Below are 20,772 nucleotides of genomic sequence, written 5' to 3'. Positions count from 1 at the left end.
CCCTAGGCCTAAATAAACCAGTGAGTTTGGTGTGCCGAAAATAAATGGTAAAGTTGAATGCCCTTCGGTGATGTCCGTGACAAACCATGAGGTGAGATCTGAAATTAGTCTCTTTTTTTGAGTCAAGAACATCCTGCATGCATTCTTTCCTACTTCATCGCTGACAAGGAAACACAGCCCCGGACAGCAGACGGAGGGTGCACTTGATCACACCTCTTTGCAATTTCTTTAGCTGGTGGAATTGGGGACCACTTTTTCCAAATTGGTTTCAGGGGATGAGGAAAGGAAAAAAGGCCAGATTCGAGCGCTTTTCTGTTTCAACCATGGGTTCAAATTTCCGCTCCGCTTGTGTACTTCTGGTGAGAGCTCAGCGATCCACAAGAGGCTCTTTCTTGCAGGAACTGAGAGACGTCTTCCTGAGCCACAGATGGCATTTTGTGGTTACAGCCTTTCCCTAGCCACTCTTCTCACTGATTGAAAGGACAAAAAAGAGAAAAGTAGTGTATCTAGTACCCTGTAACATCCTCTCCACACCGCCCCCCAGTCCCCCCGCCCCCCAATCACCAGTGGATTTGGATGCTCCTTTCGGTTTCAGTCATGAACTTCATATTTTCCAGACAGTTCATGGTTACAGCTGGAGCTATTCCCGAACAAGGACTCTGGAGATGCCATGCCGTTTTTATTTCCCCACCCCACCCTTTTTTTTCTTTCCACATTGTAATTTCTAGCGTTAGCCAAACCTGGTTTTCTATGGCTATCATAAGAAGTTTCTAAAACTTTGAAACTCAACACCGATTTATTACCTGAGCAGTTCTGGAAGTCCAGAATCCAGTGGGTTGGTTTTTCTGCTTGGAGGCTCACAACACTGAGACACCAACTTGTTGGCACCACTTCTTTTTTTGTTTGTAGAACATGGGATGTTTCTTTTTTTTAAAAAGTCATTTTATTGGGGGCTCATACAACTCATCACAATCCATACATCCATCCATTGTATAAAGCACATTTGTACATTCATTGCCATCATTCTCAAAACATTCGCTCTCCATGTAAGCCCCTGGCATCAGCTCATTTTTCTCTCTCTTTCCCCCCTCCCTCATAAACTCTTGATAATTTATAAATTATTATTTTGTCACATACTGTCTGACGTCTCCCTTCACCCACTTTCCTGTTGTCCGTCCCCCAGAGAGGAGGTGATATATAGATCCCTGTAATCAGCTCCCCCTTTCTACCCCACCTTCTCTCCACCCTCCGGGTATTGCCACTCTCATCACTCCCACCTCCACCACTTCTAAAGGTGCATGTGATGACATTGGGCCCACCTTGGGTCGCTAGGCTGATCTCCCCATTACTAGGCCAACACTGATGAGCAGCCATTCTCCCTGTACGTCCCTTGGTACGTGTTAGAGGGATGCACCAGAGATATGGTCGTGGAAGCTAAACTCCCGTTGGCCCCAGCTGTCGAGTGGGAATGGGAAGGCCTCGAGGGCCACAGACTAGTGGAATTTTAAAAGGAATTTTTAATGCAATTTTAAAAGGAAGGGTGGACATGCAACTCCAACATGATCCTCTGTATCAAAATCCGCACCTTCCATAGTCAAAGTGTGAAAAGCCATTTTTTTGAGAAACATTGTTTTCCAGCACTCATTACAGAAATGTATAATCAAATCATCATGAGATTTGGACCCTATGAGATTTGATCCAATTTGATCCTGTAATTTTATTTCCATAATTGTTACAGTGCAACTTTTACAGAAAACTAAACCTCGCCCCAGCTCCTATCTAAAGTATCACCTCCATTATGTTTATTTCAGTAGAGTTTCCAGTATGTATGTTATAGAATGCTTATCACTTTAAGAGAAGAATCTACTGTAAAGATTGATTTTTATTAGTGGGAATGTTTCCCTTATTTCGTAGAAACACAGGTGGTAGATGCTTATTTTAGGAGACCGAGAAAGGACAGGACGTTTCTAAGTGACAGAACCCTCCTCCACAGGATTGCTCCCCAGAATCAATCACCGCACGGGGTTTGTCATCATCCCTCGCCTTCGTCTTCCTGCTCTTCCCCTTCGAACCCAGTTTTTAAGGTTCTGAAGATGTGCAGGAGTCGGCCTGGTTAAGAGATGCAGTCTTGCAAGTCCATGTTTTTTCCCCCAAGAGGATGTTGCAGAGGGCACTGGAAACCTCTTGGTGCTCATTGGGGAAGCTCGATGGGTGCGAAGACACTTTACTAACAGGCTAACACTGGCTCATTCATTACTCTAGGGCAGGCGTAATGAGTTACAAACAGCTGCTAATAAGGTCAGAGGATTGAACCAATAGCTGCTCCGTGGGAGAAAGATAAGACCATCTATGGTAAAGATTTAAAGTCCCAGAAACCCAAAGGGGCGGTTCTACTCAGTCATGAAGAGTCCTGATGGGTCAGAATCAAGTCGATGGTATTGAGTTATCTGAAAATAGTGTTACGATTGTTACTGATGTCTTTGTATACAAAATCGATAGTGAAATAGAGCGTTGGCCTTTCTGTGGAAGAATGGGGTTCCTGGCAGTCAGAGAGCCATGTTTGGGCATCACTGAAGTGCAGGTCGTGGTGTTTGCGTGAAGAAGTCTTGCCATCAGTGATGTGTGAAACTTAGTGGACCTGGTGGGATCTCAGGCATGAAGGCGCTGTTCCATAGGAATGTAACCGTATACAGGGAGGCTAGAAAGAAGCCCTTGAGAGCCAGAACCCGTGTCAGGGAAGCACCTGTCAGAGACAGAAAGAGAAAAGATTTTCCACTCAAGCAAGTGATAGACTATCAAAGGCAGACAACTTGCAAGCCCCCATGGGAAAGAGGTAGTCCTGGTGAGCTCCAGCGCTCCCAGGCTTACCTGTAATGATTTGTCCTCAAAGGTTATACCTTTTCATCAGAAAATAGGAACTGCTGTGCACAGCAAGGAAACACTGCCCGGCCCGGCCTCATCCTCACAAGTGTTCCCCTGCGGGAGCCCATTGTCACTGCCACTGTCAGTCCACCTCGCTGAGGCCCTTCCTCGTTTTCACTGCCCCTCCACTTCACCAACACGGTGTCCTTCTCCAGGAATGGTCCCTCATGACAACATGTCCAACGCATGTAAGACAAAGCCTTGCCATCCTTGCTTCGAAGGAGCCCTCTGGTACCCTTCTTCCAAGACAGCTGTGTTTGTCCTTCGGTTCATTCATGCCGACACCATAACTCAAATGTTTCAGTTCTTCTTCAGTCTTCAGCGCCCAACTTTCTCATGCATATGAAGTGAATGCAAATACCATGGCCTGGGGCAGTAAAAGTAGGTAGTAATTTATATTAGACCAGATGGAGTGCACTTTGAAAACATTTCATCAGTTATTAAAAGCTGAACATTTTGCTTGGTTTATGCCAAATAGATGATCACACCCCCCACATTGATCCTTGCAAATAAAGACTCGAATTTCAACAGCACTTTTATTTTCAACATCCTCCAGCTTCTGTTAAGGCAGGGCACTAAAACAACACACACGGAGTACAGCATCTTAAGGATTTTTAGAACACTTCAAAATATTCATTTAAAAATCCCATGCACTTTTACTTCTGTATTTCCACAAATGTTTTGAAACCTCCTAGTTTCATACATTTCAGGACACGTCTCTTTTCTGCATAGTAATATGTGTATTATGTGTGCCCGCCCCCCCCCCAGCCCCACCCCCACCCCCCCTTACAGGCCATAGGCACTCTCATCTTCTGCAATGTCCACAATAACAGGTCTTGCTAGCGACTTTGGGAAAGGGCTACTGTTGGCCTGGTACCCTTGAGTGATGTGTTTATTCAGGGAACCCAAGTAGAGTTTTGAGCTCTAGTGGCATAGTGATTATGCTCTGGGCTAATCACTACAAGGTCAGCGGTTCAAAACCACCAGCAGCTCCACAGGACAAAGATAAGGCTTTCTGCTTCACTCGAGTTGGTCTTGGAAACCCACAGGGGCAGTTCTGCCTTGTCCTGGGGGAGACAGAATTGGATCAGGATTGGCTCAATGGCAGTGAGGTTCTGAGAGAAGCAGCGTTTCTCACCCTGCTTGACCAGCAGTACAATGGATGGGAGTTGGTTCAGAATGAAGTAGAGAAAGGGTGGGATTAGCACCCTCAAAACTCAAAGCCTAGCCCCAACTCAAAATGACCTTTTTCTTAAAAAAAAAAATCTTAGGAACAGGTGCTTCTTCAGTCTCAGTATGATCAAAACAAAATTTGCTATTTCCCCCTATTGTTTCTGTGTCCCCAATCATTGATGCTAGCCTGGAGCTCACCACCACAAAGGAATGGTTCCCAAGGCTGTCTTTCTCCATTCGATAGCCGCCAGTTGCCAGGCCCTTCTGTTTCCTGATCTCTCTGTGCACCTCGATTGGGTCCCTGCAGTGTAAGTGTCAAATTGTACTCTTGCAAAGGAACAGGAGAAAGTCGAGGCTATCTGCTCCCATAAACATGACAGCCTTGGAACTTGAAAGAGCAGTTGAGCTCTAGCCTATACAGTGGCTATGAGTGAACATTGACTCAGTGGCAGTGGGCTTGGTGTGATATTAAAGCCTCCAACCCGTTTGCCTAGAATACTGCAACACAACTCTCTCCTCACTGGCATCTACCCTCCACATTGCTGCAAACATCCGGCATTGCCCTTCTGCTTGAAATCCAGTAACTAATCCCTGCATGAAAAAGTCCAGTTCCTTCATAGAGTGTGTGAACTTGGTCACGCTCTAGCCCCATCTTAACGCCATTCCGAACAGCAATGTCAGCTTCTCGCTGCACCCACGCTGAACTTTTTCCTTGTCAAAATACACAGCATGGATTTTCTGTCTCTGGGTCTTGCCCACGTTCAGTGTCACCTCAATAAAAGCTTGCTGAAGCAACTAGACACCCATCCATACCTTATTACAATTATATTCCTTGTCATCATCCCTTTACCTGACACCCTCTTTGAACCCTGAACTTTGTAAATTCCATTGGCTCCCAGCTATGCCTTTATTGGTAAGTGCCATTTGGACCCCGAAAAAGATAAACACCTAGAAGCTTAGTCTCAAGCACAAAGGCTGCTGTTGCAGCAGCAGATCCCACCACATCCTCGCAGCCCAGAATCCCTGTTATTTTCAAGAGCTGAGCCAGTCTTCCGTTTTTTCAGTGCTGAAGAAGGCTCCGGAAGTTTTAAACAACAATTGAATATGTATGTCATGCATTGTGTAGTTTTGAAAAATGGAATCAATTGAATAAAATTCAATTGAATGTTATTTATAGCTTAGGTTTTTTTTTAACCTTCCATATAAGTCAAAATATGCACAAATTCGATTTGAATATTTAGGTGTTTATGTATAGGAAAATAAGGACCATTTTCCTGCTTTTGAGCAACAGGAGGTTTGAAAGTGACATAGCATATAGGCTACTTAGCATATTTATTATAGTCAGGTCCTTGTTAAAATGATACTGGATAGACGTAGGAATAGATTACTTTCAGCAAACTATTGCCAAAGAAGGCAAAGTTGAGCAGTATTTCCCCCTATTATATATTTGTGATAAAGCAGATATTCATTATACTTTAAAAGACTGAGCCATAGTATTTTAAGATTATACCTTAAATTTGCATATTTAGGAGTCTGTGATTATACCGCTTATTTTTTTATGATACAGAGTTAAATTACACAATTTACATGCACATTTCTAGAGAAAAATCCAAACAATAGTATACTAATATTAGAAACCCACTAACCATCTGTACAACTGCCTAGAAGCCATACGGCCCTGTTTCTAACTCTGGCTACGGCTCATTAAGCAGGTGCTCAAATGATCACACACATTGCTTCTCATTCTCCTGGACGGTGAACTAGACACGGAAACAGACAATGAAAGATAGCCCTTTTAGGAGTAAAACCAACATCTAAACAGAAAGGCTTTGTTTTCCTTGGTCTCGTCTTAATCCCAAGTGCACTTCCACAGGTTCCACCGTCTCATTTGGCTTGTAAACTGAGGCAGGAACGAGGTCTCAGAACGAGGTCTCACAGGGGGCAGCCCATACCAGTTGCTGTCGCTCTTGCTAAGGTGACCAACCTTGATGCCTGAGAACAAAGACACATACATGTGCATTTTGGAACAAGTGAATGGAATCACATAGGAGGTCCTAGAGAATTTCTCAGCCAATTTAACATTTTTGGTGCGTGTTCAAAATGTTTATAAATATGCTCTAGAAAAGTCAGCTGACACACTCAGGAGACATAGGAAACCCCCCTCAAGTTTTCCAGATCGTTATTGTGAGGCGCCCTGGAGTTGACTGGGCCTCACAGTGACCCTAAGTGGCAGAGTAGAATTGCCCACAGGGCTTTCTAAGGAACCCCGGGGCTGCAATGGTGAAATGCTGGGCTGCTGACCACCATGCTGCACTTCCAACCATGCAGAGACTCCATGGGATCTTCTCCCACAGAGGTCCTGTCTCCTGCATGAGTCATACCCAACCCCAGCGCAGCCAACAACAACAACAACAACAAATCATTCTGGGAGCTGAGTGCTGCATCTTTTCCTCCCAGCCTCTGGATGGACTCGAACAGCAGAACCCTCCATTCGTGGGAATTGCTCAACAGCTGCACCACCAGGATTCATTCCCTGTAGATGAATGTTCCCAACTCTCCCTGTGTTTCAATACATTCACCAGTCCTCCCCTGAGACGGATGCAACTACATATCAAATCTGGAGCGCCCATGATTTGAAGTCCGAGTTCAAACCACTTACTTGAAATCTAGATGTTCAATGAGCACATATCCATCTGTGGAAACAAAAGTTACTATTACTAATCTGAAAGCTACAGAGAGAATTCTTTCTTTTCTTTTTCTTAGCAGTGATTAATATGTTACAGGAGATAGGACAATAAACTTACATTTGCCTTCAGCGTTGCGACATATCACTAGATTCTGTTCAGTTAGATCAATGACATCCAGTTTTTCTCCAGGGGTTATTGGCAAATCAAAGGTGCCCTTTCTTGAATTATGAGAACATGCCACTGCTGTATTGATGACACTGATCTCTTTGTCATACTGAAATGAGAAATGACTCATCAGGCCACGCTTGCATGGTCTATTATTCTCCATTATGACAACATGAGTGGAGGACATAATAAAATAACTTCAAAAATAAACTCAAAATATGGATTGATTAAATAGCATCTACAGCAGTGGTTCTCAACCTTCCTAATGCCGTGAACCCTTTAATGCAGTTCCTCATGTGGTGACCCCAACCATAAAATTATTTTCATTGCTACTTCATAACTGTAATTTCGCTGTTATCAATTATAATGTAAATATCTGATATGCAGGATGCATTGTCATTGTTACAAATTGGACATAATTAAATCACAGTGAGTAATCATGAAACAACATGTAATTATATATTGTGAAATATTTATTTCTAATGACAAATACATGAACTTCTGTCTTGAAGCATGGTGTAGCATGGGTAACAGTTTTCACACCGGGTATTCGTGTGTGGGCGTATCTGCATGTGGGTGGATCCACCTGGAGACAGATAGAGGCGCAGTGTCGGGGTTCCTAAGACCATCAGATATACGTGTTTTCCAATGGTCTTAGGTGACTCCTGTGAAAGGCTCGTTCGACCCCCAAAGGGGTCATGATCCACAGGTTGAGAACTGCTGGTCTACAGGAATAGGAAACAATAGCAAGGTGTGTGGTGAAAGGAAAGGAAGTTAATTGCATAATAGTACAATGCCACCAGCTTACATGGTATGACTATCATGCAAGATTATTCATTGGTATGATTATCCTTTAAAAATATTTTCACAAGTGGGTGAAGGGAGATGTCGGACAGGGCAAGATATGACAAAATAACAATTTATAAACTATCAAGGGCTCATGAGGGAGGAGGGAGTGGGGAGGGAGGGGGGAAATGAGGACCTAATGCCAGGGGTTTAAGTGGAGAGGGAATGTTTTGAGAATGAGGGCAATGAATGTACAAATGCGCTTTACACAATTGATGTGGGTATGGATTGTGATAAGAGTTGTATGAGTCCCTAATAAAATGATTAAAAAAATTGTTGACTGCAAGAAAGAATAAAACAACAAAAACTGGAAAAAAAATATTTTCACACCCATTATGTAATGTAGTGCAATGCATCTTGGTGGAAGACAGGGCTATTATACTAACCGTTACAACAGTCAAGTTACCACCAAACTGACAAGGAGAAACAACACCTCTTGTGCCTGTATAGTGCCTTCCTACTCTCTCATGCACACCATACCCAGATGACACTGCCATTGTGCCCTGCCTCTCTGGTAGGCTTGTGTATGTGCCAGGGTTGTATCCTCTCACCAGACTTGTTCAATCTGTATGCTGATCAAATCACCAGAGAAGCTGGATTCTATGAAGAAGAACGTGGCTCAGGATTGGAGGGAGGCTTATTAACAGCATTTGATATGCAGATGATACAACCTTACTTACTGGAGGTGAGAGGACTTGAAGCCCTTGCTGATGAGGATCAAGGATTGCAGTCTTCAGTGTGGATGACAACTCAATGTGAAGAAGACCAAAATCCTCACAACTGGGCCAATAGGTCACATCATGATAAACAGAGAAAAGTCTGAAGTTGTCAAAGATTTCGTCTTGCTTGGATCCACAATCAGATCCACAATCAATGCTCATGGAAGCAGCATAAATGGAAAGTCAGCCATTTATTCTGAATCCTCAATGCCTGGTACTAAGGCGGTACCTAAGATTGCTTTTGTTATTGGAGCTAAATAAAAAGTACCAAAATGGCATTATTTTTTAAAGTAGCATAAAGAATCCCACCACAAAAAATATGGACAAGTGGAATCATACATTATGGGGAATGGAATTTGTTATAAAAACAGTAGGGAGAGAACCATCAGATGTCTGTAGGAGTCTTTTCAAGCAGTAATTGCTATATTATACTTTTTCAGCTATAAGAAAAAAAGCGTGGTTTGCAGGAGCTCATTTTATGTCCTGACTCTTTGATAAGAGTGCAAAACAAAACCAGCCAACTCACTGCCGTCGAGTGACTTCTCACTCGGGTAGCTGTGGGTTTCTGAGACTGCAATGCCTTATGGGGGTAGAAAGCCTCATCTCTCTCTCAAGGAGTGGCTGGTGGGTTCAAACTGCTGACTTTTAGGTTAGCGACCCAATGCTCAACCAGAAATACCTCATTTTATGTTGCTTCCCTTTTTGTGCTTTGCAGATCTTGTGTGTTTTACAAGGTGAAGGTTTGTGGCAACCCGGCATTAAGCAAGAGTATTGACACGTGCTTTCCCAACAGCATATGCTCGCTTTGTGTTTCTGTGCCCCATGTTGGTAATTTTCACCATATTTCAAAAATACTCAATGCTCATGAGGCCCTGGTAGCATAGTGGTTACCCAGTGAGTTACTAACCACAGGTCAATGGCTCTAAACCACCAGCTGCTTCTCAGGCGAAAGAGGAGGCTTTCTACCCCTGTAAAGAGTTACAGTCTTGGGAACTCCCAGGAGCAGTTCCACTCCATCCTATAGATAGGGTCGCCGCTATGAGCCAGCATGGACTCAATGGCAGTCAGTTTGGCTTGGGTTTGGAATGTAGTGAGTAAAACTGCAAGGTCAATGGTTCAAACCCATCAGCTGCTCCACAAGAGAAAGGTGAGGTGGCCTGTTCACATAAGGATTTGCAGTTTCAGAAGAAACCATTTGGCCCTGTCCTATAGGGTTCCTATGAATTGGAATTGACTCAATGACAGTGGGTTTGGGGTGGGATCCTTTACCTTGAACTTTATGCTTTGTCAACAAATTGCTCATATTCTGTCTCTTGAATGGATCTCCACCTCCATCTCTGTCGAGCTGTTCGTATTTTTAGTGTCTACATGGGTTGTTTCCATGTCTGGTGTGTCCTTGCTAACTTTTCTCCATCTGCAAAGCTCCTCTTCGGTTATGGAGATTCGGGCCCAGCATCTCCAAAGGGAGGGTCATTTGAGATCAGCCATAAGGGAGAAGTGGACTTTAAGTGACAGAGTGAAAACTCAAGGACCTTCGGAGCATGCTACTTTCTCTGATTCTTCTTTTCTTTATTTTGCCCTTCGTTAATTCACCAAGGTCTACTGCATGTCCAGTTTGTCTTGGGGGTGGGGGAGGTGGAAGACTAAAATGGCATAGGATCTCCACTTCAAAAGGGATCCAAGAGCTTGGAGGGTCCACATACACTGATACTGCAAACGATTCATGCTCTACAAGGTATATGCATGATGAACATACAAATGTGCTAAGAGAATAACTTTTCCTGGGGGAACTAGGTCTCTGTTTGAATAGTCTTAAAAAACAAGATAGGAATTTTTCTGGGCAGGAGGAATAGCATATACAAAATCATGGTAACACAAATCTATGTGGGGGAAAAATAAAAAAATCAATTCTATATTCAAAGATCATGTCTTTAGCTTACAGCAGTAGAGTCACGGCAATTTACAGAATCTTGAAGAATAGTTGTTAATATGGCTTTATTTTAAACTGTCAGATATGGACATACCTCAAATCTTTCTCTAAAAAGTTTTTCTTCTTTTGCCATTTTCTTTTCTAAGTTTGACTTCTTTATTCTGAAGAAGTGTCTAGGAGATAAATTAATGAGAAATATGCAGATGAGGTAAAATGTACTTTATTAAAATTATCAGTTTCCAAGCCTACATCTCAGGACAAATTCAGGTAAAATTATTCATATTCATATCCATGAGAGCAGAGATTACCAAAATAATTAAAAGGGGTAAGTAATAATACTTACTTCCCCCATACAAATAAAAATATTTTTATTGCAAGATAATAACAGACTACTTTAAGAGCAGTCAATTAAATAAAAAATGTCTATGGATCAGACTCACAATAACAATTACACTGTTTAAGAGAAGAACAACAAACCAAGAGATTTAAGGAAATGTATTAAACCAATGATTTAACAGAAATCCACACGTGCAGGGAAGGGGGCTGACATTTTGTGACTTCTTCAATTAGTTGGGGAATCACGAATATATGCAGCCGCATCAGAGAGCTGTTGCGGAGTAATTTGCGAGGGCAGGATTAAGAAAATAAAGAAGACGCCGTTAAGGCATGTGCAAGAATTTCGGCACATAAAAATAGGTTAACTCCACCCGATGATTCTGCTCTTACTCTTCCCTTTCCTTTTCCCTGTTGATCACAGAGGGAGCTCTGTGATGCTGGAGGCTAAGTGTTGGGCTGCTAACCATGTGGTTAGTGGTTCAAACCTCCAAGCAGCTCTAAAGGAAAAAGATGAGGCTTTCTGCACTGGTTAAGACTTTCAAAGCCTCTAAAACTCGACAGAGGGTCACTTTAAGTCAGAATTAACTCAGTGGCAATGAGTTGGGTGGTTTGGCTGGTCACATGGGGTTAGGTGCTCCTTTTTAGCAGCTCAATTGTAGACAGAGGAAAATAAATGTCACCCTGCCTGGGATACTCATCCCTAACTTCTCTCAAAACTTGTCATCATCTTTGATTAATGAAAGGAGAGCAAAGTGAAAGACACTAATATGGAAAGTGTTCCTTCCCCATTGGTTGAATAACTCACGGTGGAAACCATGTAATACGAAACAAGCAACATAAAGACTGATTGTCCATCTATTGAAATAGCGATAGCCTCAATATTGTGTTTTCAAATTTACTGCATATTCAAGTTTTCTCCATTTTGAAGTAAAAGGATTTTTTTTAAGGAATAAGAAATCAGCACAAGAAAATTGTTCTCTGGAAAGAATGATCATCATCAAAATGTTAAGAAGCCGTGTGTGTGTGTGTGTGTGTGTGTGTGTGTGTGTGTTGTGAATTGTGTGAAGATTGATGTGTCATCCACCGATCCATACACATTGTGTTTCCTTTCATTGACTGCAGCTGCCATCATGTAACACCACGTACCCCGCTCGCCCCGTGTTTCTGTTCCCATTCCTCCTCCTTTCCCAACCCTCCCGAACTTGGCTTTTGGGTAAATGTTGCTTCTTTGCACTCCTAAGGTCGATCATTCTAAGATGTGCCTACCTCCCTAGTGTGACTGTCCCCTTTATATTGTTTCTATTGTTTGGTGAGAATCTAGGCAAAGGGTTCATTCCCAGACCTGAAGGGTGACGAAGAGCAATAGTTTATCAGGGGTCCCTCCACTCCCTATACAACAAGCAAGCCTGTTCCTCTTTTTGGTTGTTATTGTATGATTTTGAATTTTGCTCCACATTTTGTCTCCCACTCTATCCAGTACCTTCTCACATTATCCCTTTCAGAGAGGTTAGTAATGGGAGCCAGGTACCATCTAGTTCTTCAGATCTCAGGCAAACTAATGCTTGACTAATTGTTTCACAGGTCTTTCGAATTTCATCGCGCTTCTTTAGGACAGGGAGAAACCACTAAGGGCATCTTAGATGGCCGCACATGAGCTTTATTATTACTTAACACATTTATTTTACTGTAAATTAGTTGGGGATTTACATTTCAGATCATCGACTTTGTGTTCAACAGTTTAAATCACTGATCAGCACCTTCCCCCAATAGTTTATCTTTACCCCACTGTTTGAGGTCTCCCTCATGTAGACCACCATCTTCCACATCACCCAAGTTACCACCAGTCACCTGTGTGGTCTATTGCTTTATCCTCCCTCCTCACTTTGGCAAACTTTGGCATGAGGGCTTTATCTTGGAAGAAACCCCCCCCCCCCCCTTATGACAGTGATTTCATACAGTATTGTCCTTTATGATTGTCCAGTTTCACTCAGCATAATGCTCTTCAGGTCATCCACACCATGAGGGGCTTTGTGGTATCGCCATAGTTTTTCAGTGATGCATAGTATTCTAGGATGTGTAGGAACCAGTTTCTTTATCCATTCTTCTACTGATGGGCACGTAGGTGTTTCCATCTTCTTGCTATTGTGAACAGTGCTGTCATGAACATAGGTGTGCATATGCCTATTCATGTTATAACCTCTTACTTCTTGAGGATATATATACCCAGCAGAGGGATTGCAGGATCATATGAAATTACCATTCCCAGTTGGTTGAGTTAGCGCCATATTGCTTTCCACAGTTGTACATGTTTATAGTACAGTAGTGTATGATAATTTTTTATTTTCTATTTTTGCTTAAAAAACAAACGAACAAAAAACTTGGCTCTAAATGTTGGTGTAAGATGGTATCTCATCATTACTTTGATTTGCATATTCTGATGGCTACTGATCATGAGCATTTCTTCATGTTTGTTACCCATTTGGATGTCTTCTTTGGTGAACTGTCTGTTCATATCCTTTGTCCACTTCTTAGTTGGGTTATTCATCTTTTTCTTATTGAGGTATTGCTCTTTTCTATAGATTTTAGAGATTAGTCCTTTGCTCTTGTGTCATTGTCAAAGATCCCCTCCACCCCCAACTCTGTGGATTTTTTTTTACCTTTTTGATGAAGTCTTTTAATGCACATAAGTATCTTACTTTTAGTATGTCCCAGTCATCTATTTTATTATCTACTTTGTGGGTTTGCTATGTTATATTTGATAGTGTGTGTATGCCCTCGAATAGGGCATGTAAATTAGTCTCCATTTTCTCACTGATTATTTTTAGAGCTCTGAGATTTATATTGAGTTTCTCTGACTCATCTTGAGTTTGTTTTTGTAAATGGATTAGGTGTAATTCCTTTCTCTTTCTTCTTCAGATGGAAATCCAATTTTGCCACCACCATTGTTGAAGCGACTATGTCTATCACTTTTAATGTTTTGGGGCCCTTTGTCAAAAATCAGTTCTGTAGGTGGATGGATCTATTTCTGAGTTTCATATTCTGTTGCATTGGTCTATGTATTTATCACTGTACCAGTACCAGGGAGTTTTAACTACTGTGGCTGTGTAATAAGTTTTGAAGTCAGTAATTGAGAAGCCTTTGTTTTGGTTTTTCCCCCCACTTCTTTAAAGAGTGAGGTTGGGATCTGGATTGAAATTATGTTGTATTTATAGATTGCTTTTGGTAGTATTGGCATTTTCACAATATTAAACCTATCCATGAGCATGGAATATCTTCCATTTATATAGGTCTCCTTGGGTTTCTTATAGTAGTGTTCTGTAGTTTTCTTTGTTCAAGGCTTTTGTTTCTCTGCTTAGGTTTATTCCTAAGTGTTTCATTTTCTGTGTGGTTACTGTTTTCGTGGTTTGTTTTTCAGAGTTCTCTCATTAGTATACAGGAATCAATGGATTTCTGTATGTTAATCTTGTATTCTACTACACTGTTGAAACTGGATTGTTTACAACAATTTTTGTGGTCTAGCTGTTGGGATTTTCTACATATCAAATCATATCGCTTAGAAACAGTGAAAGTTTGACTTCTTTTTACCAATTTGTATTCCTTTGATTTCTTGTTGTCTAGTTGCTCTGGCAAGGACTTTGAGCACAATGTTGAGTATGAGTGGTGACACTGGGCATCTTGTCTGGTTCCTGTTCACAAGTGGAATGCTTTCAGTCTTTTCCCACTGAGCAAGACCTTAGCCATAGGTTTCATGAACATGGCCATTGTCGTCTTGGGAAATTTCCCTTCTGTTCCTATATTGTTGGGCACTTTTACCAGAATGGATATTGGATATTGTCAAATGCCTTTTCTGTTTTGCTTGATATGGTCAGATAGTTCTTATCTTTTGTTTATTTAGTGGGTTGCTTTGGTTGTTTTTGTAATGCTGAAATTATTATTATAATTTGACTGAGTGTGTGGTATGAACCCCACTTGATCACGGTGCATTGTTCTTTTGATATATTGTTGGCCAGAACTTTGTTGAGAATTTTTGCATCTGCATTCCTGAGGGATATTGGTTTGTGGTTTTCTGTCTAGATAGTGTCTTTGCCTGGCTTGGGGTTTACGGTTATGCTTGCTTCATGAAACAAGGGAATTTGCTGTCCTTTTCTGTATTCTGAAATAATTTGTGTAGAACTGTGTACAATTTGTGCAAATTGTGTACAGTTTTTCTCTGAATGTTTAGTACAATTCTCAAGGGAAACCACCTCTCCATGAGTTGTTTTTGTTGTTGTTGGAACATTTTTAATGGTCTGATATTTTTCTTTATTTTTTTATGGGTTTGTTGAGGTTTTCTATATCACCATATTAATTTGGGTACATAGTATGATTCTAGAGAAGTTTCCATTTTATCTAGGTTTTCAAATTTTATCTTTTGTATCAATGTGTTGTGGATCTGTTGTGATGCCATCCCTTTCATCTCTAATTCTCAATACGTGCTTCTTTCTTTTCCTTTGTTAAGTTTACTAGTGACTTTTCAATTTTGTTAATTCTTTCAAAGAATCAGCTTTTTTCCTGTTGTTTTTCTTTTGAGGTCTATTGTATTTGGCGTTCTCGCAGCTTTCTGGGTAGTTCTGTTTTTCCTCTTTTATGCTGTTTGGGAAGTTTTCTTCCAGGATTTCTTGTACCATTTTCTCTGGATTTTTGTTTGCTTGTTTATTTCTTTGTTTGCTTGTTAATTCCTGTTCTGGAATTCCAATGAAATGTAAGTTGTTTCTCTTGATAGGATCTCCCCCAAATTCTTAGGTTTTCTTCAGACTCATTTGCTCTGTTTGTTGATTGATCCTTTTGTAGGCTCGTGTGGAGAGATTTATCTTCAAATTCATTAATTCAGTTTTCCATTTCTTCAATTCTATTACTCTGTTCATTTAAAGTGATGTCTAATTCTGTGACCTGATTATTCAGCTCCTTAATTTCTATTTAGCGTTTTTGTTTTAAGATTTCTAGTTTTTCCATTTTTCTTGCAAACTCTTTCTCCATCCACTGAAAATACCTGTGCATCATTCTTCTGATTTATTTTTCTGGTAGTTCCAGAGCCTTTTATTCATTAAAAAAAAGTCTTTTGGATCTGTGTGTTGCTCACTGGCTTGTGCCTATTTTTGACGTGTTTTTTTTTTTTTTTTCATTTGGAGCAAGAATGACTGCTGTCTCTGCAGCACTGTGATGAAGTTATTAAGGTTGAGGAGGCAGCTGGGTCATGTGGAGGGAGTTGACTCTGTCAGGTGTTGCCAGAGAGGAATAGTAGAAACCCCAAAACCAAAGGAGGAAGAAGGAAGACCAAAAAAGGAAAGGTGAAAAGAGGGGGTGGGGTGGGAAAAGAAATTCTAAAAGAAAAAAGAAGGGAATGACAGTTTCAGAAATGGGGTGCGGGGCAGGTCTTCCAAACGAGAGACAAAAGGTGCGGGGAGGAGAAATGGCCGTGTTCAGGTGTTTTCTTCCCTTGGCCCCTGAGCACAGTCACAGGGGTCCTTGTCTCAGTATGGGGCACCCAAGGCTGGGGCACCAGGTTGGCTGGGCCGATGGTGCAAGGTGAGTAGTTGGGAGTCAGGGGGATAGTGTTGGATGCCTCGAATGGATCTGCCTGTTGCTCCCCTTTCTCTGTTTACTCCTGTAGCTTCTGGGAAGTGGAGGTTTTGATTTACTTTGCTTTCAAGTTCTCTGAAATCACAGCTCACCTGGTCTTTCTTTCATGCCAGTGCTCTCCTGGTGGTTGTAGAAGAAACTACCTATTTGTGTGTTTAGTTGGCCACCTTGCCCCAGAAGTCTGCTCATGAGCTTTTAAGATCCCAGCCACTGTTTACTGAAGTAGGATTTAAAACATTGTCTTTTTAACTATGACACCCCAATCAACCTCAATCAACCCAGGACTGAGGGTACTGATCCCAGAGGCCCAGCAACACAGTCTCTCAAAGTGTCTGGTGCCTGCATATACTCAAGTATAAGCAGACCCAAATATATGCGGAGGCACCTAATTTTACCACAAAAACTGCATTAAATGTGCTGAACAACTCAGTTTACACTCGAGTATATACAGTATGTCAGAAGTTTTCATAACCTTGACCTCTGTATGCTTTAACACATTCATAAGTATATTTGCAGCTCAAGAATATGTAAGTATCCTTTGGCAAACCTACATATAGTTGTGGGTATATTTCCATTATCCCTCACATACTCACTCAGCCTGAGTGTCTCTCCCTGCATGTACTTATAGATCACCACCATTGCAGGATTGTGTAGAAAGCAACACTTGTCTTTGTTGCCTTTAACTTTTTTTGTTGTTGTTTTTTAATCACTTTATTAGGGGCTCATACAACTCTTAGCACAATCCATCCATCCATCCACTGTGTCAAGCACATTTGTACATTTGTTGCCATCATCATTTAAAAAATATTTTCTTTCTACTTGAGCCCTTGGTATCAGCTCCTCATTTTTCCCCTCCCTCCCCACCCTCCATCCCTCACCCTTGATAATTTATAAATTATTATTATTTTGTCTTGTCTTACACTGAATGATGTCTCCCTTCACCCACTTTTCTGTTTTCTGTCCCCCCCCGGGAGGGGATTATATGTAGATCCTTGTGATCAGTTCCCCCTTTCTACCCCTATCTTTCCCTTGCCTTCCTTGTATTGCTACTCTGATTAATGGTCCTGAGAGGTTTATCTGTCCTGGATTCCCTGTGTTTGCAGCTCTTATCTCTACCAGTGTTCATTCTCTGGTCCAGCCAGATTTGTAAGGTAGAAATGGAATCATGATAGTAGGGGTGGGGGTGGGGAGCATTAAAGAACTCAAGGAACGTTGTATGTTTCATCGTTGCTATGCTGCACCCTGACTTGCTCGTGTCCTCCTCGCAACCATTCAGTAAGGGGATGTCCAGTTGCCTATAGATGGCCTTTGGGTCTCCACTCCACACTCCCCCTCATTCAAAATATGATTTTTTGTTCTTTGATGCCTGATACCTGATCCTATCGATACTTCGTGATCACACATGCTGGTGTGCTTCTTCCATGTGGGCTTTATTGCTTCTCAGTTAGATGGCTGCTTGTTTATCTTCAAGCCTTTAAGACCTCAGACACTATATCTTTTGATAGCTGGGCACCACCAGCTTTCTTCACCACATTTGCTATGCACCGACTTTGTCTTCAGTGATTGTGTCGGGAAGGTAAGCATCATGGAATGCCAGGTTAATAGAACAAAGTGTTCTTGTATTGAGGGAGTACTTGAGCAGAGGCCCAATGTCCATCTGCTACCTTAATACCAAACCTATAAATATATGCATATAGATCTATTTCCCCATTGTCATATATAAATATATTTACATATGTACATGCCTGTGTTTAGACATGTATAAGTACCCTTTGCCTACTAGTTCTTTCCTCTATTTCCTTTTACTGTCCTCTGGTCCCACTATCGTGCTCAGCCTTCATTTGGGTTTCAGTAATTCCTATCAGTTATATTGCCCTTGATCAAGCCCTACCAGGCCTCCAACACCCTTCTCACCATCAATTTTAGATCACTTGTTGTTCCCTTGTCTCTGCGTTTGTTAATACCCACTTCCTTTCCCCTGCCTCTCTCTCACCTATGTCCCCCGCCCAACCATCAGTCCTGTTGTTTTTTCCTCCAGATTGTATATCTCACCTATCTTATCTAGATAGACCTGCAGAGATAATAATATGCACACAAAAAAACAGACAAAGCAACAAAAGAAAAGAAAACAAAATAACAACAACAAGAAAAAAAGAAAAGAAAAGCCTGTAAATAGTTCAAGGTCTTTTTGTTGACTCTTAGGAGTGTTTTCTGATGAAGTCTGATGGCATCAAGTCTGATGCCACTCTCTGGCCCCAAAGTATATTTTTGGTATTCCCTGGGGACTTCGTTACTCTGTTCCCCTTGCTGCTCTGTTGCATGCCCTTAGTGTTTCGCCTTGGTGTGGTAGGGTCAGATTGGGCACAATTCCCGCCTTGTGTCTCCAGTGTTGTCCCCTGAAGCACTGTGGGTCAGTGAGGGACATCGTGTCTTGTAGTAGGGCTGGCTGCTCTGAGCACGAGTATTGTCCTTGGGGCTTGGTGGGCCAGGATGTGCTCTACTCTCTCTTCCTCCCCCTTCATTTGCTCCTGTGTGCTCTGCTCAGACATGTCCCTCTCCCTGAGCTGCAGCTTCAGTGCTGTCCTTTGAAGTGAATTCTGGGGGTAGCGGGGGGCTGTCCAGGTAGTTGGGATTGGGGAGCCCCTTGCCTTTGTAACTCCTGCACTACTCCTAGTGTCTTCCCATGTCTCCCTCCTTGTTTGTTGACCTCCAACTTCCTGCTCTCCCAAGTTAATATATATTTATCTTCTAGCCAATAACTTACTGTCCCTTTACCTCCTTTTCTTGGCTATCATCAAATAATCTTTCTTTTAGTATGGAAACCTTTTCTCACCTTTTCCAACAGTGGTCTCATAAGTATTTATGATTTATAAGATTGACCTATTTCACTCAGCATGATGTCCTGCAGGTTCAGGAATGTTATGAGGTATTTCAAAGATTCACCATTATTCTTTATCATTTGTGTAGCATTCTGTTGTGTCTATGTTTCCTTTGGTTATTATCCATTCTTCTATTGATGGACATGTAAGTTATTTTAATCTTTTCACCATTTTGAATAGTGCTGCGGCGAACATAGTGTGCATATGTCTATCTGTGTTGCAGCTCTTATCTGGGTGTGCTACATACCATTGCTGGGTCCCATGATATTTCTGTTTCCAACTGAAAAGATTTTGGTTTTTTTTCTCTAATAAAATTTTTTGCTGATCTTTCTCTTTTGAAATCTTGTTTTGCTATGCTCTGCAAGAGTATGTCTAACTATGTAAAGGTATGAGGATTTCAATGGTTAGAATTCTTCTGACTCCTAGAGAAAACAAACTTACAGGGAGGATGATTCTATCCCATCCTCTGAACTGGGATGTGGCACAGACTGGGGTCTGATTTCTTTGGGTGTTCCCCAGGTGGACTTTTCCAGCCAGGTTTCTCAGACTGCACAGTGATCAGAGATCAGTGACTAAAATCTCCCCAATATATTTATTAAACAAAGTAATCATATCTTCCCAACATTCTAGCAATTAAGAACAATAGCACCCAGAATACTAAGTAATCATATCTGAGACAGTAAAAAAAATATCACCTATTCCAACAGCAGACTGAGCTCCAGTCACATGACTGAAGGCTAGACCATGAGTCGACAAGACATTCATTTCTTTGTTTTAGCACTAATTTTAGTGATAAGTAAAATGACACAGTGTTATAGGTAAATCAATCGTATGGTCACGAGCTTCCCTTTACTCAAAGGCTCAATCCAGTTCAAGTGGAAGGGTCGAATTTAAAAGTTCTATCCTCTAAGAGAGCCCTACTAACCTAAAAGGCAGCGTGGGTACACATTGCGCTGCTCATTGCAAGACCAGCAGTTCCAAACCACCAGCTGCTGTGCAGGAGAAAGAAGAGGCTTTCTGCGATGTGAAGAGCCACAGTCTCAGAATCCCACAGGGGCAGTTCGACCCTGCCCAACAGGGTCCCTATGAGTCAGAATTGACTCGATGGCAGCGAGTGGGACTTGAAATCTCCCCACCCTACAAGCAGGGCAATGATGAAGAAGGCAGGCCTCCACGGGGCTCACATGTTCACATCCGACATCTCTTAATTCCATAGGATCGTGTAGATGTTATTATCCTCATCTTGCAGATGAGGAAAGTGAAAACCAGGTTTGAATTCAAATACACTAAATCGACTCATGCCACATATCCACTTTTCTTACAGCTGGGAAAGGGAACCCAGTTCAGCCAATCAGCCATGATAGAAGTAGATCTGTGTTCCTACCTTTTTGATTCTCCTGCAGCCTTTTTCCCTTTGTTTTCCTTGGATATCAAAAACTTCGCCTTCCAAGTTTTCAGTTTCTCGCCTTCTCTGGGGAGACAGACATTTTGACCAA

General features: G+C 41.7%; 1 protein-coding gene across 3 annotated transcripts in view; it reads right to left on the bottom strand.

Annotated features, from left to right (window-relative positions):
- Positions 1 to 5,361: 5,361 nt before the first annotated feature.
- FYB2 (FYN binding protein 2) overlaps positions 5,362 to 20,772 on the bottom strand; it is a 130,679-nt gene continuing 115,268 nt past the window's right edge. For all 3 annotated transcript variants that reach the window (XM_045291723.1, XM_045291725.1, XM_045291724.1), the window contains 5 exons: positions 20,661 to 20,747; positions 10,537 to 10,615; positions 6,900 to 7,056; positions 6,755 to 6,788; positions 5,362 to 6,087 (listed from right to left, as the gene is read on the bottom strand). In XM_045291723.1, the coding sequence (XP_045147658.1) occupies positions 6,066 to 6,087; positions 6,755 to 6,788; positions 6,900 to 7,056; positions 10,537 to 10,615; positions 20,661 to 20,747 (379 nt within the window). In that variant the 3' untranslated portion in view covers positions 5,362 to 6,065. The remainder of the gene's footprint in view (positions 6,088 to 6,754; positions 6,789 to 6,899; positions 7,057 to 10,536; positions 10,616 to 20,660; positions 20,748 to 20,772) is intronic.

This window comes from Echinops telfairi, unplaced genomic scaffold (assembly GCF_000313985.2).
Source record: "Echinops telfairi isolate 266 unplaced genomic scaffold, ASM31398v2 ScPeMD7_443;HRSCAF=831, whole genome shotgun sequence".
Taxonomy (NCBI): domain Eukaryota; kingdom Metazoa; phylum Chordata; class Mammalia; order Afrosoricida; family Tenrecidae; genus Echinops; species Echinops telfairi.
This window is presented reverse-complemented; position numbering and strand designations above follow the sequence as displayed.